The following is a 20,627-nucleotide window of genomic DNA, read 5'->3' as shown; positions in this document are numbered from 1 at the left end:
CAATATTACCCGGAATTTCTTTCTTTCTTTCCTTCTTTCTTTCTTTCTTTCTTTTAATTAGGTTTATTTCGGTATGCTTTAAGGGAAATATCCTTTTTGTTATTATAATTAATTTCACTTACGCAAACAATTACACGTAATGCTGTATATCTATGGAAATTTTACTTCAAAGACTGATATTATAACAAGATTATCATCGGGTCGATATTATTTCTGGTGATATGAATATATCCATTGAACGTAATAACAATTAATTAAGGCCTAAGTCGTGCAAAGACAGTTGCATTGTTAATTGCATAACGATGTTTAGCATTATATAAATATTTAAACTTAAACAAATATTTCACCATGACATACTAGTTATACCAAACGTATTAAAAAATACACATACTTAGAATCAATTTCACTTATTTTTAATGGTATCGGGAAAATCCAAGATACAGCTAACACGAATTAACCAAGAATCAATATATTATAGCCATTTTTTTCTTTACATGTTAATAAATAAATTATGTTTGTTGATGATTCTACGTCCGCGCAACATGTTACAAACTGTACACGTATACATTGTATGTGGGTACCGATCGCGAGATAAAGTACCATGGACTATAAACCAAATTAGTACAACTAGACTCCGTATAATCAAAAGTGATCCCCAAAGTCAAAATAATCCATGTTGTGGTAAACATTTAAAAATCACAAGATTATTTTTCCCAAAGTTAATTTTCGTGACACCGAACTGTAGATACGCTAGTTATACGGGTCATTGAAAGAAAGAAAGAAAGAAAGAAAGAAAGAAAGAAAGAAAGAAAGAAAACCATTTACCGTATTATTTATCATTTGAACGAAATAGCCAAAGGGCGATATTGTTCAATGATGTGTGCTGGTCGAGTTACTTCCCTTTAGAATGTAAAATATCAATCTCACAAACCAAAGCAAAATATTCTATGAATGCATGAAAGGATTTTGTTGAAATTTAGTCTGGAGCATTATCGAACAAGGGAAATCTAACGTAGAAATAAACGAAGAGTTTGGTTCCCCTGGGGCCGGATGGCGGGCCCAATAGGGGAAATTGAGGTAAATCCATTAAATCCCTACTAGTCCTGAACGCATAAATATATTTCGATGAAATTTGGTCTGGATCATTATTTGGCAATCTGACGTTGTATAGACGAAGGATATGACACTCTTGAAACAGAAGAAAGGGGCCCAATAGGGCAAATATAGAAAGAAAGAAAAAACCACATACACACGCAAAAAACTTCAAAATCCTTTTTCTTTTTCAAGAATAATAGGATTTGGTCCACCTATAGTTTGAACCATCGTTGAAAGAGGCAGTTCAGAAGTAGGAAATGTTTGAAATATAATTAAATAAGAATATTTTGCCATGGTTATTGAAATATCTAGGTGAGCGATGCAGGCCCTCTTGGCCTCTTGTTGATAAGATGTTGTTTAAATAGAAATATTGACAACATATAGACAGACGGACGTAGCACTACGGCTTAAACTGTCATGGTAAAATAGAAAGTAGAAATAACCCGTACAACTTCATCTGAATTGAAAGTAAATGTTTTATTACAACAGTACAGAATATAGATTTAATGCTTCAAAACGTACAGTGAAAAAAACTTCTAATAAGGAGTAATATTATCATATTTGCATAAAAATGAAATTGCGTGTTAACTATTAACGGTTAATGTACATGTATGCTCCTAGCCAATAAATGATAGCAAATACAAAAAACACTAGAACTGTCATCCGGAGGATAGTTAATAGTAATGAATACCCGAGGATGTAGAAGTTTCAGTTATACAGCATTTCATTGAATGGATTGTGCGTATGTTTTTGAAACATATAATTTACGGTGACAACTTGTGGGTAAAATACTTGGGAATTAATTATCATACAGTAGTAGAGATGATGATGATTTTGTTGGAGTTTCCCGGTTGGATGGGAAGTTATATATATTAATGGTATTATAAATTTGATAGGTGACCCTTGCAATCACTATTAGAACTGTGGATCGCCCACTCCATTTTGTTAACTTTTGAGGAGATGTAAATGTTACTACAATTTGATCACAAATTGAATCAATTCAAGGCTGGCACGTGAACTTTGTGTTATATAGCGATGGCAGGAAGTCGTGCGATAGAACCCGGATGTATATCTGATATTTATGGCGAAGGAGCGAAAGAGCGAAAACACGATGGCGAAGCACAGGTGCCTGACTCGTTTTATAAAATAATAACATATAGAGTACATATCTCATTTATATGTACTCTATATGTTATTATTTTATAAAACGAGTCAGGCACCTGTGGGCGAAGGAGCCAATCGAAGTTCCATCGCAACTTTGCCATCGTATTTTCGCTCTTTCGCTCCTTCGCCATCGTGTTTTCGCTCCTTCGCGTTTAGGTCGAAGGAGAGATCATGGAAATTTTGCGCTAACGCAACACCATAGATATTTTAGGTGCTGTTAATATGATATGGGACACGTAATGAGGGTTTCGGCGATGAAATATTTTGAAAAATACTAACAATTTACGCTTTCTGTTGATGTTTGAGAATCATCACGCAAAAGAAGAAGTTCCTTTATGTTTGTAATTTTTTTAGCAACTCATACGATTTCTTATAGCTTCTCGGTTTATTCCCCCAGCCCATTAACATACACGTTACATACATTGGCCCAAACGACATCAAAGATATCTGTAGATATACGAGTGGGGCTGATATTTTGATATTTTTCACGAGTGCGCAGCACGAGTGAAAAATATCAAAATATTAGCCACACGAGTGAAATATATTTGGTATTACTGAAGACACTGTTAGATATTCTGTTTATTACATATTTTATCAACGAAAAACCTACCCCGTATGCTAACTAGGCCTACAGCGATAATTTGTAAACAAAAAAAGTAGTTCCCCCTGTCCAGGTGCTGACATATATGTCGGGCTTTCTGATTGGTCAATTATTTTTTTGTATTTTCTAATCATTAATTTGATTGGTCAAATCAGCAAAAGTGATATTTTTCACTAGTGAAAAATATCACTTTTATAGAATGAATAATTTTTGATATTTCACTGGTAAAAATGCAATAAACAATGTATATTCGATAAACCTTTTCGTATTCATACTACATCTACAGACTTTTACCACAGGCTTCTGCTTCTGGTTAGTATTAATAGAAAGAAAAACAGTTGATATACTGTAGCAGGAGTAGGTGATGCTATTTTTTTCTATTAATACTAACCAGAACCAGACGCCTGTGTTTTTATTATTGACGGTAAATTATATTTTCCATAACGTGACGAGTTTGTTATAACCTGTTTAACGATAATTTCAAAATCAGTGATTCAAAGACAGTCGTAAAATAATTTAACTCCAACATTTTTTTTGAGAATTCAAATTTTCTATACGAGTTTATTTTTTAGTCGTTTCACTTCAAATAAGGGTGTTTCAATAAGAACATAAATTGATGTATTATCAGCAAAAAGCTTATTATAGAGCTAATAGTCATTTAAAACAGTAAAGGTCCTCGGAGAGAACCTTGAAGGAAGCCTACAGTCTTAACTTTGGTAAACCTCGTACATGCCGTATACACACTGGGGCATGTCCAAATGCATCTAGACTGTAATATGACTCTCTATGTTGCTCAGAAGAAGCAGGAGTCGGCATTATGAGCCGCATTAAGCTATAACAAAACACTCTTGTCTCTCTCTTTCATAGCAAAAATATCAAAATTATGATGTAAGATGAACTCGAGTCTATAGAGTAGATAATAAAAGACCCCACATGGTACAGCAAAGCTTTCATACAAAATTACACATAATATATAACATTATTCAACACATTCTTAAAGGGTGTAAATTATATCAAATGGTAATATTAAATATGTCACCAAATGTCACAGATCAAATTGTTCAATCTTGATCCACGTGGTATATTTTTCATCTGTTCACACCTCTCTTAATATATACTGTACCTGAACTTAGTAGAAACCGTGAACAATATCGTCTCCATCCGTGTCTGATTCCACATGTCTTTTCACATATACACTGTACTTGATCATCGTATAAACAGCGCGAACTTTCAATACACAATATCGTATCCATCCGGGTCTCTGTCCACATGTCTTTACATATATACACTGTACCTGATCATCGTAATAACAAACCGTGAATTTTCTATATCGTCTACATCCGGGTATCAAATGTCTTTTCACATACATTGTAATTGATTATCAGCGTCTACATCCGGTTGCTGTTCATATGTATCAGATGCTCTATTTTCATGAAATCTGACCACCATCGTCTACATCCGGGCTTCTCACTGACCGCTAAATCCGGACATATGTTCACCCATATCCAACTCTGGCGGTTAGACTATCAAACAATTTCAATATTTATTTTTTTGCTCTATAATGCCTTTATGACAAATCAAATATGACAGCTCCTATGTCCGAGTCCGTCACACCAGTATTCGTACCTAGGACACATGTGATGCTTGGTGAAGTGCCCTTTATACTGACGCTCCGGCAGTTACTGTTCCTATAGAAAAGGGAAAACATGTATTTCAAATCTGACGTCATTCTACCATTCACTGATAATACTCCTGCTTAACGCGCAGCTTTTTAAAAGTGATTCGCCCGTCGTTTGTATAATGTGACCGGGTGGGGTGTCCTGCTGGATGTCTTCGGCAGTATACTTCAGTGAGGCAGCACTATAATGTCGACATAAGGCTCACACTGTCGTGTGGTTATATATCCCCCATATATAATCACCAAGACACCATCTGCCCATATAATTGAGGTTGACGTATGGCATTTGGACTTCAACGGGAGTCGCAAGGAAGCAAAATATACATTATGAATGATCGATGATATGACTTTGTTTCCTTCATCCACCTCCCAATATGCCGGTAAAATACTAATTAGCAAGCTTTGGTTTGTTTTACATTTGTATTTAATGTTGGTCAGTTGACTCATTGTTTAATTCTGACCAACGTTGTTTCATAATGTCATAACGAAATTTTCATCAGTGAAAAATACAAAATTTGACCATGACCTTTGACCGCGTGACCTTGACGTTGGACAGTTGATTTGTTTGACTTCGACCAATTTTGCTTTAGAATGTCAAAACAAAATGTTCTCTAGTTAAAGAATCTAGTATTCTTGTGAAGGGATGTAGAAAATGACCTTGACCTTAAAAACTTTGCTTGAACTTTGACCAAGATATTTGACCTCGGCATATAAGATTGTGAACTGAGCTTCATGACCAAATTTAATGTACATCTGTCAATAAATAAAGGCTATCATCGTGGAACTTCAATTGTGAATAGACAGACGGTCTGACGGACAGATAGAGTCCTAAACAGGAAAACCGAGTTATCTCAAATATAAATAATTATCTTACCTGTGGCAATGTAACGCACATTCCGAGGAGGAAGTGACGACAGAGGTTGCTAGGGGCAACTGAAATGTCTCGTTAACACTTCTCATTGTGAACATTATACAGTTTTCTACTGGAACCTGGAATGCTGTGGAAAGAGGAACGGCTAAATGTTCACAATTCGTCTTCCATTGCAGAAATTTTATTTTGAATAAAAAATTAATATACATATCTGTTGTAGTTCTAAATCTGATAGCTATGTTTTCAGTAATAAAGATGGTTTGCTATACAATGCGTTTAGTATCTTTTGCTGAAGACCTTTATTTGATTTGAGTTCAAATAGTCAGCAATACATTTCTTAACACTATGTGTTACATGTACAGTAATATAGCTAGAATATCTCACAAATATGAAGACAAGACAACATGAATTTGACAACAACCAATGATTAAAACCTGTTTCAGATATTAACGTCTTTAGTGATTAGGGTGTAGCTAAACATAGATCGTTCAGCCAATATTTATAATCTGTTTCAGATATTAAAAAAATAACGCTGCTTACCTGAGAACTGAGGCGTTGTTGTTGTTGTTGCTGCTCCTGCTGCTAAGGTTGTAGTCTTTGTTGATGATGTCGTCGTCGTCGTTGTTTGTGCATTGGCTGTAGTTTCTGTTGTCGTCATCGGTACAGTCATCGTCGTTATTGGCGTTGTCGTTGGTATGGTCATTGTCGATAGTATAGTTGTTGTTTGTAATGGTGTTGTTGTTGTTTGCGGTGTTGTAGTTGTTGTTTGTACTGTCGTTTTCGTTATGTGTGGTGTAGTTGTCGTTGGCATTGCCGTTGTCGTTGTTGGTGGTGTAGTTGTAGTTGTTGGCGGTGTCGTTGTAGTTGTTGTTTGTAATGTCGTTGTCGTTGTTGGTGGTGTAGTTGGAGTTGTGTGGTGTAGTTGTTGGTGATGTAGTTGTAGTTGTTGGTGATGTAGTTTGTAGTTGTTGGTGATGTAGTTGTAGTTGTTGGTGATGTAGTTGTAGTTGTTGGTGATGTAGTTGTAGTTGTTGGTGATGTAGTTGTCGTTAGTATTGTCGTTGTAGCTGTTGGCGGTGTAGTTGTAGTTGTTGGTGATGTAGTTGTAGTTGTTGGTGGTGTAGTTGTAGTTGTTGGTGGTGTAGTTGTCGTTGTTGTTTGTAATGTCGTTGTCGTTGTTGGTGGTGTAGTTGTAGTTTGTATTGTCGTTGTCGTTGTTGGTGGTGTAGTTGTCGTTGCTATGAAATCCATTGTGTGCTCACCTACCAACGATATGACCAATTAAACAAAATAAAGATTATTTTGCTTTAACGAATGTCAAAATTCGTACATAATGTTATAATTCATTCATTTATCTATTTATCAAAAAGAAATTTGTCTCTCCCTCAATGAAAAAACACTGCATCTCGTCTGTGAATGATTATTTGTAAATAAATAATAATAATATTAACTTAATTATTTGTAAAAGTCGGTTTTATTTGACCTTTGACGTTGATGTCGAGATCGCAATGATCCAATGACGGAGAATCGCACTTCATCAGTCGGATGATAAATGTATACCGCAACTTTCAATAAGATGTCAGACCGTTTAAAAGTTAAAGCCCGGACAAGAATGTGGAAAAAATTGCACTTATTTGACCTGTGACCTTGAGGTCAAGGACGCAGTGATACGATGTCACTATAAACTACATCGACTTAGGTCATGCAAGAGTACTGCAAATTTGCAAAGATATCTTCAAAGGTTTAGAAGTTATGGCCAGCAAATACGCACTTATTCAACCTTGTCAGAGGGTGAAAAGGGTTTAACGGTTTAAAAGGTCATTCTAGAAATTATTTTAACATTTGCGCTTATCTAGCCTTTGACCTTGAGGTCAAGATCATTGTGACTGAATGGCAGTGCACTAGATATCGCCTTTAGGTGGTACAAGTATACTGGTTTCGTCAAGATCTTTCAGTCAACGGTTCACAATATATGGCCCGGACAAGAAATCATTAGAAGAACCAGGAGAACTGGAAGAACCGGTACTAATAAAATACAGAGGTTACATTATAAGTCTATCAAACTGTTTTACTCCTATGCTTTGATAACAACATTTGTAATATTATGACTTCATTCACGCAGCATGGGGACAATTCAACCATTGATTAAAGTTTCAAAGAGTTGAAACAAAATGATATGTTAAAAAGCTAAAGGCACTAAAAATTTAAACTAAGATAACAACAGATACTGAAATTTGTAAAAAAAAAAAAAAAAAAAAAAAAAATCCCTATAAAAGAAAAAAAAACATCTCTAACATCTCATAAAGAACGATTTTTGCCCAACCGGCCCAACCGTTTATACCGTGATAAACGAAATCTCCCTGGTGTTAGAAGTCAATTACCTCACCAACAGTAGGATCTATGTCAAGCTAAAACTTCGTTTATTCGCTTTACTTTGCTAAATTATGCATCATACCTTATTTATTATAAGAAATAACTTATATATTCTATGAGGTATCTTACATGAACACATTGCTCCATGATTAAATGACAACTTGTCGGACTGAAGTCACATATTCGTAGATACTACGTAATAATAAACGCTTCTAAGCCTGGTAATACTTGGACGACGTAAGAGGTTTTAGTTACTGTACTCGTTGCTAATTTAAGTTAGTTCCATTTTCGGTATTTTACAGGAAGAGAAGAAAGTTACGAAAAAATACCTCGGAAATCAGTGTAATGGAGAAATCAAAGTCTGTTTGACAATTTTCACGATGGTTTTTCCGTTTAGTGTTTGGCAAAACCACTAAAAACCTTTACAATGCAAAGCGGTTTAGATAATTCATGGAGATTCCAGTCTTACCATAATCAGATGCCATAAGATTTGGATCACACAGGTTGTAGATGCTCTTTTGTGTTTTTCCAATGAGTGAAGTGTTGTAGAACTGAACACAGGACATTTCCCCGTTAAATGGACTAGTTCCATCTCGGGCAGCTCCCAGTCTGACTGTTCCCTCAGTATCCAGGAAGGGATTTGATCTCGATAGCCCGATTGATTCCGTTTCTACCTTGCTATCAGTTTCAAAGTAGAAAATATCAAACTGTTCATCCGAGTCCCACAAAGTGTTAAAATTTATTCCCACAAGATACCAGTTGTCCGGATTCAGACCAAAGCTACTGGTACATGTATACACTTGGCCGTTTTCGTCATAAAAATCGGCTCTCAGCTCTCCATCTGTTTGTAGTACAAGTTGAAATCCCTTTGAGCCGTCACGACCGAAGTATTGGAGTAGGACAGCTTCCGATGAAGCCGCAGGGAATTTAACATAAAAGGCCCAACACATAGCGTCTGGCCCATTCAGTTCACCGTCCGTATTTTCAATCTCTACGTACGAGTCAGAGGTACCTCCGAACACAAATGAATCCAAAGTTCCGCCATTTGTCGTCGGTCCTGTTCCCAGTGACACACTATGGAGGACAGCGTATCTAAATATTAAAAGAAAGAAATAATTCATAGTATAGATTCTATAACAAAATTTTACCAATTGGAAAAATATGCTAGATCAACTTGTTTGTTTATGTGTTAATTTGCACAGGACTGGATAAACCTTGTTTCGCTATTTGCACAGGAAGTGATGTCATAGACTTCTTACCTTTTACTAGGCTCAGATGTACAGTGTTTCGCTGTACATGACGTCACATATTGCTTACCATTTACTGGAGTCGGAGGTACAATACGATTCGCTATGACACCACAGATCACAAGTACTTTTCTTTTACTTTAATACTCAGATGTAACATATTTATTTATCTGTACAGGAAATGACATCATATATTACCTACCATTTACTAGTCTCGGAGGTACCATGTTGCTCTATCTGTACAGGAAATGACGTCATTCATTACCCACCTTTTACTGGGATCTGAAGTACCATGTTTAGCTGTCTGAACGAGCCAGATGAGTGATGGATCTGACTGGGATTCCTTAGAAACGTTCAATATATTAGCTCTCCCTGTCCAACATATGGTAGGAACTGCAATAATCACAGAAATATTATACAATGTTTAAAAAAATCATTCCGTAGCACTGACAAGAAGCTCATTACATTTAGCGACTTTGCAATGCAGTTCTACAGGGTGAGTTAATTCAGATCACTAAGATTACTATTTAAATAGTTATTTGAGGGATTGTATTGGTCTCATCTTCATGAAGCCCCTACAATGTAAACAATAACAGTGGTCGTCGAAAGAAGACGAAGAAGCTTGCTCTTGCGGAACACTGGTCTTTTCTTTTACCCTTTTAGATTTTCCATATAAATGTTATTTGTTCGTTCAACCGTATATCTGGATAACAATACATTTCTATCAGAACAATATCTTGAAACTTTTCAATTGTAGATCATAATCATTTGAGATTCAGAATAAACTAAAAGAATGTAATTTCGGGTTGGAAAAAACATGGCGATGGTTGGACATATCATGGCTAATAAAGTAAGCAGCGCCTAAAATAATTACAAATTCTTTCATACATTTCAGATAATCAAAATATCAACTCTACCAATTCAAATAAATTATCTTCTATAATGTAAAATACAGAAGAAAACATAACTTCAGACAGTTACGTAGTTGTAACACCGAAACACGGCTTCTTTTTCTCCAATTAAGCGCTTTTTATGGGGGGGGGGGGGGGGTTAGGGGGCTACTAGTATTTAAACTGACATGTTGGCGGGTCGATGCCTGTGTAAAAACAAAAAATATTAGCACCTTTCAATATCAATTGAGATATTTCAAGAATTATCAGAAACGAAAGCCGCAATTAGTGATGATGATACGTGGTAGAACATAGCATTATTACCCATAGAGGATATATTTTATGATGATACGTGGTAGAACAAAGCATTATTACCATAGAGGATCTATTTTATGATGATACGTGGTAGAACAAAGCATTATTACCAATAGAAGATCTATTTTATGATGATACGTGGTAGAACAAAGCATTATTACCCATAGAGGATCTATTTTATGATGATACGTGGTAGAACATAGCATTATTACCCATAGAGGATCTATTTTATGATGATACGTGGTAGAACAAAGCATTATTACCATAGAGGATCTATTTTATGATGATACGTGGTAGAACATAGCATTATTACCCATAGAGGATCTATTTTATGATGATACGTGGTAGAACATAGCATTATTACCCATAGAGGATCTATTTTATGATGATACGTGGTAGAACATAGCATTATTACCCATAGAGGATCTATTTTATGATGATACGTGGTAGAACATAGCATTATTACCCACAGAGGATCTATTTTATGGCCAGTTTTCCCATGCTAAACGCACACCATGTATGAAGAGTCAATCAAAACTCGACCATTTTTCCAAGTGCGCCAAACACAAACTCATCTTTCATCACAAGGTGTGATGTCCTTGGTCCTCACGTATTTGTTCACATCATACTATAGGGAAAGATCTTAACCTTGACGTTGACGATGAAAGATGAATTTTGACTTCACAGTTACCTTCCAGATCAAAGGTATCATATATCCTATTAAAGCAGGAGTCTTCCTTTACTCTGCGCTTCTCCTCTCTGGATGATGCAGATTGTAAAGCCTGGGCAGGTTGGACAAAACCACAGTTTCTAGAAATTCTTTCACATCGTACGTCCCCTATTGACACTGTATATACTCTCCAAATCCTCGATGATGCACTACTGTTGTTCTGGGTAAAGATAAAGACATACATATCATGGAAACAGTGTTCAACTCCACATGTCAGTGTCCAGTATATCGGAAACATTTCATTCCATAGTAAAACCTCACACATAAGTATTGTTCCATTGTTCCTTGGACGTGAATATCTTGCAAGATCAAATGTTCTGGAGCACAACACATTGTTCTCCAAAGCATTTATTAGCAAGCGACTGTCATACTTGACGGTGCAGATATTTGTATTCCTAAGAGTTCTGATCAAAAGCTCCAGAGGTTCTCCTACTGTGGCCAGATGAAGAGGAACTATTTGAAGTTCATGAACATAGCCCTGCCTGATGGTTACATTGTTGACAAAGAATGACCTTTTCCTGGAAGCGATAATGATGCGACAAAAGCCACCATGGGTAGTCTCTCCAAGCTGGAGGAAAATGTCGTTGTTGATCAAGGGTTTAGAAATGTTTTGCCAGATTTGGAATCGCGTAGTTTGACAACAAAGATGTAATTTTATCTAAAACCTGAGCAGACTCAACATGACGACCTGCAAGCTAACATTGATAGATCCATAACTAAATCCAGATGGGTGGTGGAGTCCTATGACGGACGCTTCAAATAATGGCTGTTTTTCAAAACACAACCTGTCTCCAACTATCGATGTCACCGAGGCACTCGTTAGAATAGTAACAACCTGTCTGAATGGAAATTGAGGACACATATATGTTTGAACACCAGAGCAAGACGCCAAGGAAAGAGCGCATGCTGACAAAATTAAAGAGCGCCTTAGTGTTCACATCACATTAGCTCAGACGAAAGAAGAGCCAGATTTTACCAGAAGCGCCAAGTCACTATTTGTCAAACTAGATGCAACTGTGGATAATTGTGACTTTCCAAAGTTAGACATGGAATACCTTCGGACAATCTCCTGTGGCACATACCAAATATCACTGGCAGATGGCTACATCAGTCAGCACACCAGTGAAAAGTACAATGTTCGGATCCGACACCATTAATCCCATAAAGGATTATTATTGCTAGTGTCCTACTGGACAGCGAACCATGGGGGTATGAACCCACGTAGCCAGTATCATATACTATTTAGGATACTACATGCATTTGGAAACCATTTGTACGCCTTAGCATCCAAAAGTCAAAACGTTTAAGACAAACCTCAAGTAATGTAGAATTCGCCACCAACCGTCATCTTCCAGGTATTAGGTATGGTCGACTGGGACAAGAAGAACTACGATGTAGACCAACACTGACATGTTCAATCAGATTCTAGGACGAGGAAACCATATTTGATCCCAGATAAGGTGGTTTAATGTGTAAACCAACATAAATTCTCATGTAGCGTTCTTGTCAGAAAATTAATTAAGCAGTTGAAAGAACATTTAATATTTGTGGTTATCAGGGAACATGGCGGCCATTTTGAAGGTGGAAATGTCACTTTAGTTTGTTATTAGTGTAGGTGTCTCTGTGTACTAATGAAACCAGTTATAAGCATTTCATTTCAGTTCACTTAATTATATCTCAATGCAAAACAGATTATCCCCTTTGGTCGTTGTTCTTTTTTAAAAATCACAGCAATATTGTCAATCAATTTTAATAACTTTGCACAAAACTCCTAATTACTATTTTTGGGCAATTTTATTTTATATTGTTTGGAGATGATTTTTAGTACATAATTACGAATAGACTGCGATAGGAAATTGTATTTTTCACCTTCAGAAAATTTCGCTTAATGTAAAAAGAGCAAGTTCTTTCTCAAAATCGATCAATTTTTTTTATCTCCTGTATCTATTCAAAATTATAACATCTTGCTTTGCATATATTAATTTAAAGGTAGGAGGAAGGAGGCTACCAATAGCACATAAAGTTATCGTATTTGCTTCATAGGCCATTTTGAAACCCTGCCTTTGGGATATTGTCGTTTCTCTCTTCTTTCTAAATAACCTTGATTCTCCCTAGTGTTTCCCTTAACACTGCCTCAATTTTGGCTCTTGGTTGAGAGTTCGACCTTGTGAGGAAGACTTTAGATGCCAGAATCTATAAAAATGGTAGTTACTACTCTTGCTTAGCGCTCGGAAATTTTGGGAGTGGGACGACAGGCTTGCCCGCTGGCGTATACTTTGACCAGGTGAGGTGTCCTGCTGGGTGTCTTCGGCTGTATGCTTCAGTGAGGTAGCACTATAGAGTCGACATCAGTTCCCTACTATCACAAGACAAACACGAACAAAGCGAAGCCTCCCAAAACATACACACATACACTGCACACAAATACCTTGCAAACAGGGGAGGGCGTCCTTAAATTACCATGGCTGTTGATAGGACATTAAACAATAGCAAACTAAGCAAACAATGGTTTTATCGTCCACTTTCCCATAATGTCGGACAATTGTGTCTGCCTAATGTAAACAAATCGAGGTTTCAGAAGCAATCACTTTTCATATCACTGCTAACTGTAATGGAATAAATGCTTTGTTCATTACTTAATTTTCAACTAAAATTTGTTTGGATTTAACTAAATAAATAAAGGAATTTTTTTTCAGATGATTAATCTGATACAGGTGTCTGATAAATGAGATTAGCAGGTGTCAAATATTGGACTTCTGTGGTGTTGAGTGGTAGATGCATAACAAGTTGGTTCCATATAGGTTTATCTTCGCATTAACAAAGTATCGGATATTTGATTCAATGTTTACCAAGCTGGGTGATGAGGAGTAGGCTTATGTAAATAAAATGAGTTGAAATCACATTTAAATTTCGATACTTATTTCGTTTTATTTTCCAGGCTGCACAAAGAACCGCATTCAAATCAGGTCGCCATTAACCTATCTGTAACCCCAAACATATTTAAAGTTATTTTTAGGAGACCAGTCGAGTAAACAGTACCATTGATGTTAACTGTTAATGTCGTAGCTCGATTATCATACGATTTATAAACCAAATATGACCTATTTATTTATCTGGATGTAGATGGTTGGGACCATACTCATGTAAGTCCGAATTTAAAGAAATAATAAAATCCCAATGAAAATAATACAATAAAACCTATAATTTAAAATAAATGACTTATCAATTTTCCTTTACCTGACAATTTTTCATAGGAATCTTAATTAAGCCACTTTCCTTAAATTCTTCAATGCTTTCCTATGGAAAATTTTTATTCCGGAATTTTCTTCGGTTTTACTGGTGGATTATTACCGGAAATCATTTGTGTGTGTGTGGGTGTGCGTGTTCGTGTAAGTTTATGTGTGCGCGCGCGCTTTCATTGTTATTGTCAACTTGTTTTAGAATCACCAAACAAGAACGTCTTGGAAATCAAAGTATACAAAACGGAGTGACGTCGGTATATGAGTTGAGTGTCGATAGTAGCTGTTACTAATAAAGAGAACATTAGAAAAATATCGAAACATAATTACAAAGACAAATATTTATGAAATAAATATATAAATATACATGGAGACTTGTGAAAAAGTACATCAAGAATATGTGTTCCTAGATGACAAGCGTTCTCTGTGTCATTGACGACATCAGACATGTAGATCTATGTCAAATCCGGGTTAAACAATTTGGTCTTTGTAACTCGTCAATAACCCAATAGTACGTGTATACTAGACTGTAGGCCGTTAATGGCCGTTAACTAAAATGAGTTCAGTGTAATCTTTAAGTTTAAGAGAATGTTAACGTCTTGAATAACCTAATTATCAACGAATTCCCACAAAAATATTGAAAAACAAAATCCTTCCTTTCTTAAATATCTTAATAATGAAAATAAAAATACAATGTACATTTTTAAATGACTGCCCACATGACCAGTGACTAGTGAATATACCATTGTTTACATAATGATAACTCTTAAATGTTGCCCTTACTTCAAACTTCAATTATCACACTTAATTTTGTTTATGTTTTATACGTGAACTACCGGTACTAAACTTTGAAATTTCAACATGTCATACTACATTATCTACTCAATGTTACCTTTAACTTTTGTTCAATCCTTTTTCTATATGAAATGAAACTTGTTGAAATCAAAACTATGTAAACTGCAAAATAAGGTTTTACTACTGTATATATATGTTTATCTATTTATTTATTTACTTATTTTAAAATTTAATCTTACTTTATCTTATTTTTTCCGGGTTTATCGCCTATTGAACAGCCATGGTCGCTTTGAGGCGGGTCTCCTTTTAGTAGTTGATGACTACCTCACTGAACAACATAAAATAGACCATTCGCATGCCATCCATTGCAAATTGGGAAACTTGTTTTGCCCAAGAACACAGCCACAATAGCATAGATCCTGCCGTTTTCAGCTTCTAACGAAGAAATGATCGCAATATCATGATCAGGTCAGATTAGACAGGCTTTTCTTTCAGTTCAGAATGTGCAGCCTGTAAATCTATAAAATGAAGCATATGACATTTAAAATATGTATCTATATACTCGTATCTGTATCCCAGTGTCCTTACTTAACCAAAATTCCTACATCAACATAAAAAAAATTGTCATGATCGGCATAACACTAAAATGAAAGAAACCCTCTCAACGATAATTTCTATGTTTCACTAAGAGCCAGGATAGGTACCAATAGTATCGCTCATTGTCAATACAAGTGTAGATACTATTGATTCAATGTTTTTCCTTTTAAAAAAAAAGGGGGGGGGGGGGGGGGGGAATTGATTAAGATAAAATTATCAAACGGAAATACAGGTTATGGGATGAAAAAAATCGAAATGCATTACAGAAATGAGTCATTAAAATAATTTCTGTAGCAAATGTTTTTTTTTTTGGTTTTTTTTTGTAGATTGTGATTGTATAAGTCACAAGTACAAGTTGTGGATACAATTGTATTACTATTGGTGCGAACAATGATTAGTCTGAAAAAATCAATATTGTTTTGATTACCAAAATGGAAAGATAATTGTTTAGCTTAATGTAATTACTTAAGAATCAAACGGATTTTGCAGCATCCTCGATGGTGTGTAGTACCAGAAAGTTCAAAACACTGTACAAAATATTGAACATCACTTTAATACATGAACACATCGCATGCATACATTGATTCTTACAAAAATGCATAAAATGGCATCAATACTATAGGAATAAATCAAACGAGAAATATAGAATTGCAAAAATTTGGAGGGTGGAAATAGGGTAAAGTATGTAACTTTGAAGGATGGAAATAGCGTAAAGTATGTAATTTTGAAGGATGGAAATAGCGTAAAGTATGTAACTTTGAAGGATGGAAATAGCGTAAAGTATGTAACTTTGAAGGATGGAAATAGCGTAAAGTATGTTACTTTGAAGGATGGAAATAGCGTAAAGTATGTAACTTTGAAGGATGGAAATAGCGTAAAGTATGTAACTTTTTGAGGATAGAAATAGTGTAAAGTATGTAACTTTGAAGGATAGAAATAGCGTAAAGTATGTAACTTTGAAGGATGGAAATAGCGTGAAGTATGTAACTTTGAAGGATGGGATTAGCGTAAAGTATGTAACTTTGAAGAATGGAAATAACGTAAAGTATGTAACTTTGAAGGATGGAAATAACGTAAAGTATGTAACTTTTTGAGGATAGAAATAGTGTAAAGTATGTAACTTTGAAGGATGGAAATAGCGTAAAGTATGTAACTTTGAAGGATGGAAATAGCGTAAAGTATGTAACTTTGAAGGATGGAAATAGCGTAAAGTATGTAACTTTGAAGGATGGGATTAGCGTAAAGTATGTAACTTTGAAGGATGGGATTAGCGTAAAGTATGTAACTTTGAAGGATGGAAATAGCGTAAAGTATGTAACTTTGAAGGATGGAAATAGCGTAAAGTATGTAGCTTTTGGAGGATGGAAAAATAAAGTATGTAGCTTTTGGAGGATGGAAATAGCGTATAGAAATACTAGTACAATAATATACCATTACAATGACTCTCTCACAGATCTAGCATCTTTCATATAAACCTACCTCAACCATATGTCATAGAATTAGTAAATGGTCCAAAGGAAAAAAGACGTGGTAATCAAGATGGAAGGAGAAAATTAAAATGGACTAAAATCTAAAAATAGTTTGGCGTCTAATAATTTGTCCACGTGATCATTAATAAATAAATGCTGTCCCTAGTGTTTTTCCGTCATTTCTATGCCTGCATGTAAAGTTTGACCGCAAGCCTTCGACTTAGTCTGATAAACTCTTCCACAACAAGCTGAGCAATAGAGGGACAATGTTTGTCCTCATAGCTATGTCAAGAATCTGTTGTAAATAAGTGACGGTTACATGAACACTGAGCATTCTCCAAAACCTAAATCCTTCCAATCTACTAGTCTAGATACTAGCCATGTATTCAGTATTCATCTAGTTAAAGTTTTCATAACTTGAATATTTACTGAAATGTAACATTATACCTTGACGGAAAGTATGCACTTTTATAATGCCCATATACCCGACTGTCTTTAGTTTTAACGAGATATTCACCATATGTACTTACCATATATAAGAAGAATTATCCACATAAAATTGCAGGCTTTCTCCATCTTTTAGGTCTTGTCGTTATAGGTGAAGTCCAGAAGTCTTGGCTACACAAAACATCTGAAAACTATCAGTCATTCCCAACACCCTGGCGAGTTGGTGTCTTTACATTTCCCAGTTAGAAGTAATGAATAGATTCACTGTGGCGTTTCTGACAAAATACTTCAATATTAATCAAGTCCAATTTTCAAAGAGAAATTGGTAAATAAATTCTTTACTAATCAAATCATCAATCTTCAGTGTAAATGTAGTTAAATAATCTGTGTATCAAGTCCTATGTGAAGTTGGTTAAATGATATATCCGTATGTATATAATCCTGTCCTCTGTGATGTTGGTTAAATAATCTATTTATGAACCAAATCCACACTGGAATTGTCAATATAATACATCCCCTCCTTTTAGATAAAGTTTACAGTGGAGTTAGTTAGGTAATAGATCTCTGTGCCAGACAACAGTCCGCTGTCGAGTTGGGTAGATAGACACTCACTCAGTCCACAGCGTTGTCGATTGTTTTTAAAGCGGACGCGAACATCGGTCAATGACCGTTTCCTTCAGTAAACATAAGGTTTGGAGATTCATACTCTGATGATAGAATCACTACAATGGTATCAAGTTAATTAAAGAAATTAACAGAAGCTGCGATGTGACTTCGTATAATAATCTGGACTATCTACTAGACAGACTGTAATAGTTCTATATATATTATATATGATATACTAGTGAACTACCACTAGTAAGTCCAGTATACACGTATTATACAGATAGTATAATTGTAATGTGTAATTTCCATATTTGGTTAATTTGTTTAATATATAGTAAGTATGTCTGTCATCAGTTAGTATGTCTGTAATCAGTTAGTATACCTGTTATCAGTTAGTATACCTGTAATCAGTTAGTATACCTGTAATCAGTTAGTATACCTGTAATCAGTTAGTATGTCTGTAATCAGTTAGTATGTCTGTAATCAGTTAGTATGTCTGTTATCAGTTAGTATACCTGTAATCAGTTAGTATGCCTGTAATCAGTTAGTATGTCTGTAATCAGTTTGTATGTCTGTAATCAGTTAGTATGTCTGTAATCAGTTAGTATACCTGTAATCAGTTAGTATGTCTGTAATCAGTTAGTATGTCTGTAATCAGTTAGTATACCTGTAATCAGTTAGTATGTCTGTAATCAGTTAGTATACCTGTAATCAGTTAGTATACCTGTAATCAGTTAGTATGTCTGTAATCAGTTAGTATACCTGTAATCGGTAAGTATGTCTGTAATCAGTTAGTATACCTGTAATCAGTTAGTATGTCTGTAATCAGTTAGTATACCTGTAATCGGTTAGTATGTCTGTAATCAGTTAGTATACCTGTAATCAGTTAGTATACCTGTAATCAGTTAGTATATACCTGTAATATTTTTTAAACATGATTAGTTTTATGTCTGTAATAAGTTTGTTTATCGCCCCGTGACTAAGTCGAGGATGCAACTGTTGTACCACCTTGTTATGCCCATATAGGATATTTGACCAATTCCTTTCAAATCTTTTATAAAAATGATTAAAAAATCAGCTTCCTCCGATGGAAAAAAGGGATGGCTCTGGTTGGATAAAAGGTTGATGAATAAAGTCTAAATAATAAAGGATTACTTAATTCTTATTCAACATTGATAACACGATGTCAAAATATGAATAAATGGAATATTCCTCTTTGGAAAAAAAAGGAATTCGCTGACATTTCAGTCTTCAGGAAATGGGTGTTTGGTAGCTTAGAATTGATTCTGTTCTACTTCTTATGAACATTCTTCAAAGGGCAGTGCTTAATATGCCATAAAGTCCTTCATAAGTATGCATAGATAGCTCTTATTATCAATTTGTGCATTATATTCCCAATGTCCTAGATTTTCATGTGTGATAAACGGTCACACTGTCTTCATCGAGTTTATCCATTGTAAGTCTTTTTTAATCAAATTTCTTCTTCTTCTTTACTGATCTAGAATATCCATGCTCATCTATTTTTTCAATGTTGTGCAATATTAGCCTATCGAATACATCATCAATACAATACATTATGTACAAATTATAATGAACTGGAGTTGAATGAGAGTGGTAATCCAGTGATGTATATCGGTTTAAGAAGTTACTGTCTGTAAAATGTTTTGCTCTATATAGAACCATAGTTTTCGCAACAGTTTACCATAATTACTGGGCTTCGACCATAGCTTTACAAACGTCTCATTAAGAGTGATACATTGCCCTTACCTTGGGGATATTAAAGGCTTCAACACGTTTTATCTGTCATATACTGTAAATGTACATATTTTAGCGGTAATTTTATTTTAGCGTTTATATTGGGGGGGGGGGGGGGGGGGGGGGGGGGTTGGCTTTTTATTCATGCTAGACGGATTCCGCTAAATCATGATTGTGCTAATTGTAGTTTATCTTCATTGTTGGTGTGCAAATTCATCATTCAACTAATCTGTTTTAATTTGTTTTTACGCTAAAATTTAAGTGTGCTAATTTAGTAAGTTTATTTCTGTATTGAAATGCTCGTAAATGGCATTGAATTAAGAATAAAAAAAATACCTGTTTTTCATTGTAACATTTGACATCTTGATATACTTTCCTTGGCTTCCTTTCTGATCGATTCGCAAATACAGTGGAACCACTATAAACCGTACTTGCATGCGGCCTGGACATTTGTTCGGTTTACAGAGGGTTCCGTTTGGAGAAGTTGGGCGAATTCCGAATATAATTGGTGTGATGATGTCTTGTGAGGTTGTACCTGATTCCTAACCGGCACAAGGTCTACTGTACGTAATAGACAGTTTGGTTTGTCTGAAGAAAATGAATAAGAATTTAAATTATCGAATGTTAAGTTTTTGGAGTCATGGACTCTGCAAGGCTCCTCTATCAGAAACCGACAGCTTAGCTGTCATCTTAAAGTGTTATTTTCGCACAAATAATCGCGAGCGTTTTGAATTCGCCATGGAGTCTCCGCGCGT

General features: G+C 35.3%; 2 protein-coding genes across 2 annotated transcripts; both read right to left on the bottom strand.

The window, feature by feature from the left end:
- Positions 1-4,292: 4,292 nt before the first annotated feature.
- On the bottom strand, positions 4,293-6,317 carry LOC117339888 (hepatitis A virus cellular receptor 1-like). The gene is made up of 3 exons (XM_033901600.1): positions 5,950-6,317; positions 5,413-5,536; positions 4,293-4,548 (listed from the first exon to the last, which is right to left on the bottom strand). The coding sequence occupies exons 1-3, from the start codon at positions 6,218-6,220 to the stop codon at positions 4,428-4,430; spliced, it is 516 nt and encodes a 171-aa protein (XP_033757491.1). The 5' UTR covers positions 6,221-6,317; the 3' UTR covers positions 4,293-4,427.
- Positions 6,318-6,525: 208 nt separating this feature from the next.
- LOC117338879 (endochitinase A-like) lies at positions 6,526-18,098 on the bottom strand (the record flags this gene model as incomplete). Its single annotated transcript, XM_033900243.1, has 4 exons — positions 17,595-18,098; positions 9,299-9,422; positions 8,252-8,874; positions 6,526-6,671 (listed from the first exon to the last, which is right to left on the bottom strand). Coding segments are annotated over exons 1-4 (939 nt in total), but the record flags the coding sequence as incomplete, so codon positions are not given.
- Between the last annotated feature and the right edge of the window lie 2,529 nt (positions 18,099-20,627).

This window comes from Pecten maximus, chromosome 12 (assembly GCF_902652985.1).
Source record: "Pecten maximus chromosome 12, xPecMax1.1, whole genome shotgun sequence".
NCBI lineage: Eukaryota > Metazoa > Mollusca > Bivalvia > Pectinida > Pectinidae > Pecten > Pecten maximus.
The sequence above is the reverse complement of the archived record's forward strand: the minus strand, read 5'-3'. Positions and strand labels throughout refer to the sequence as shown.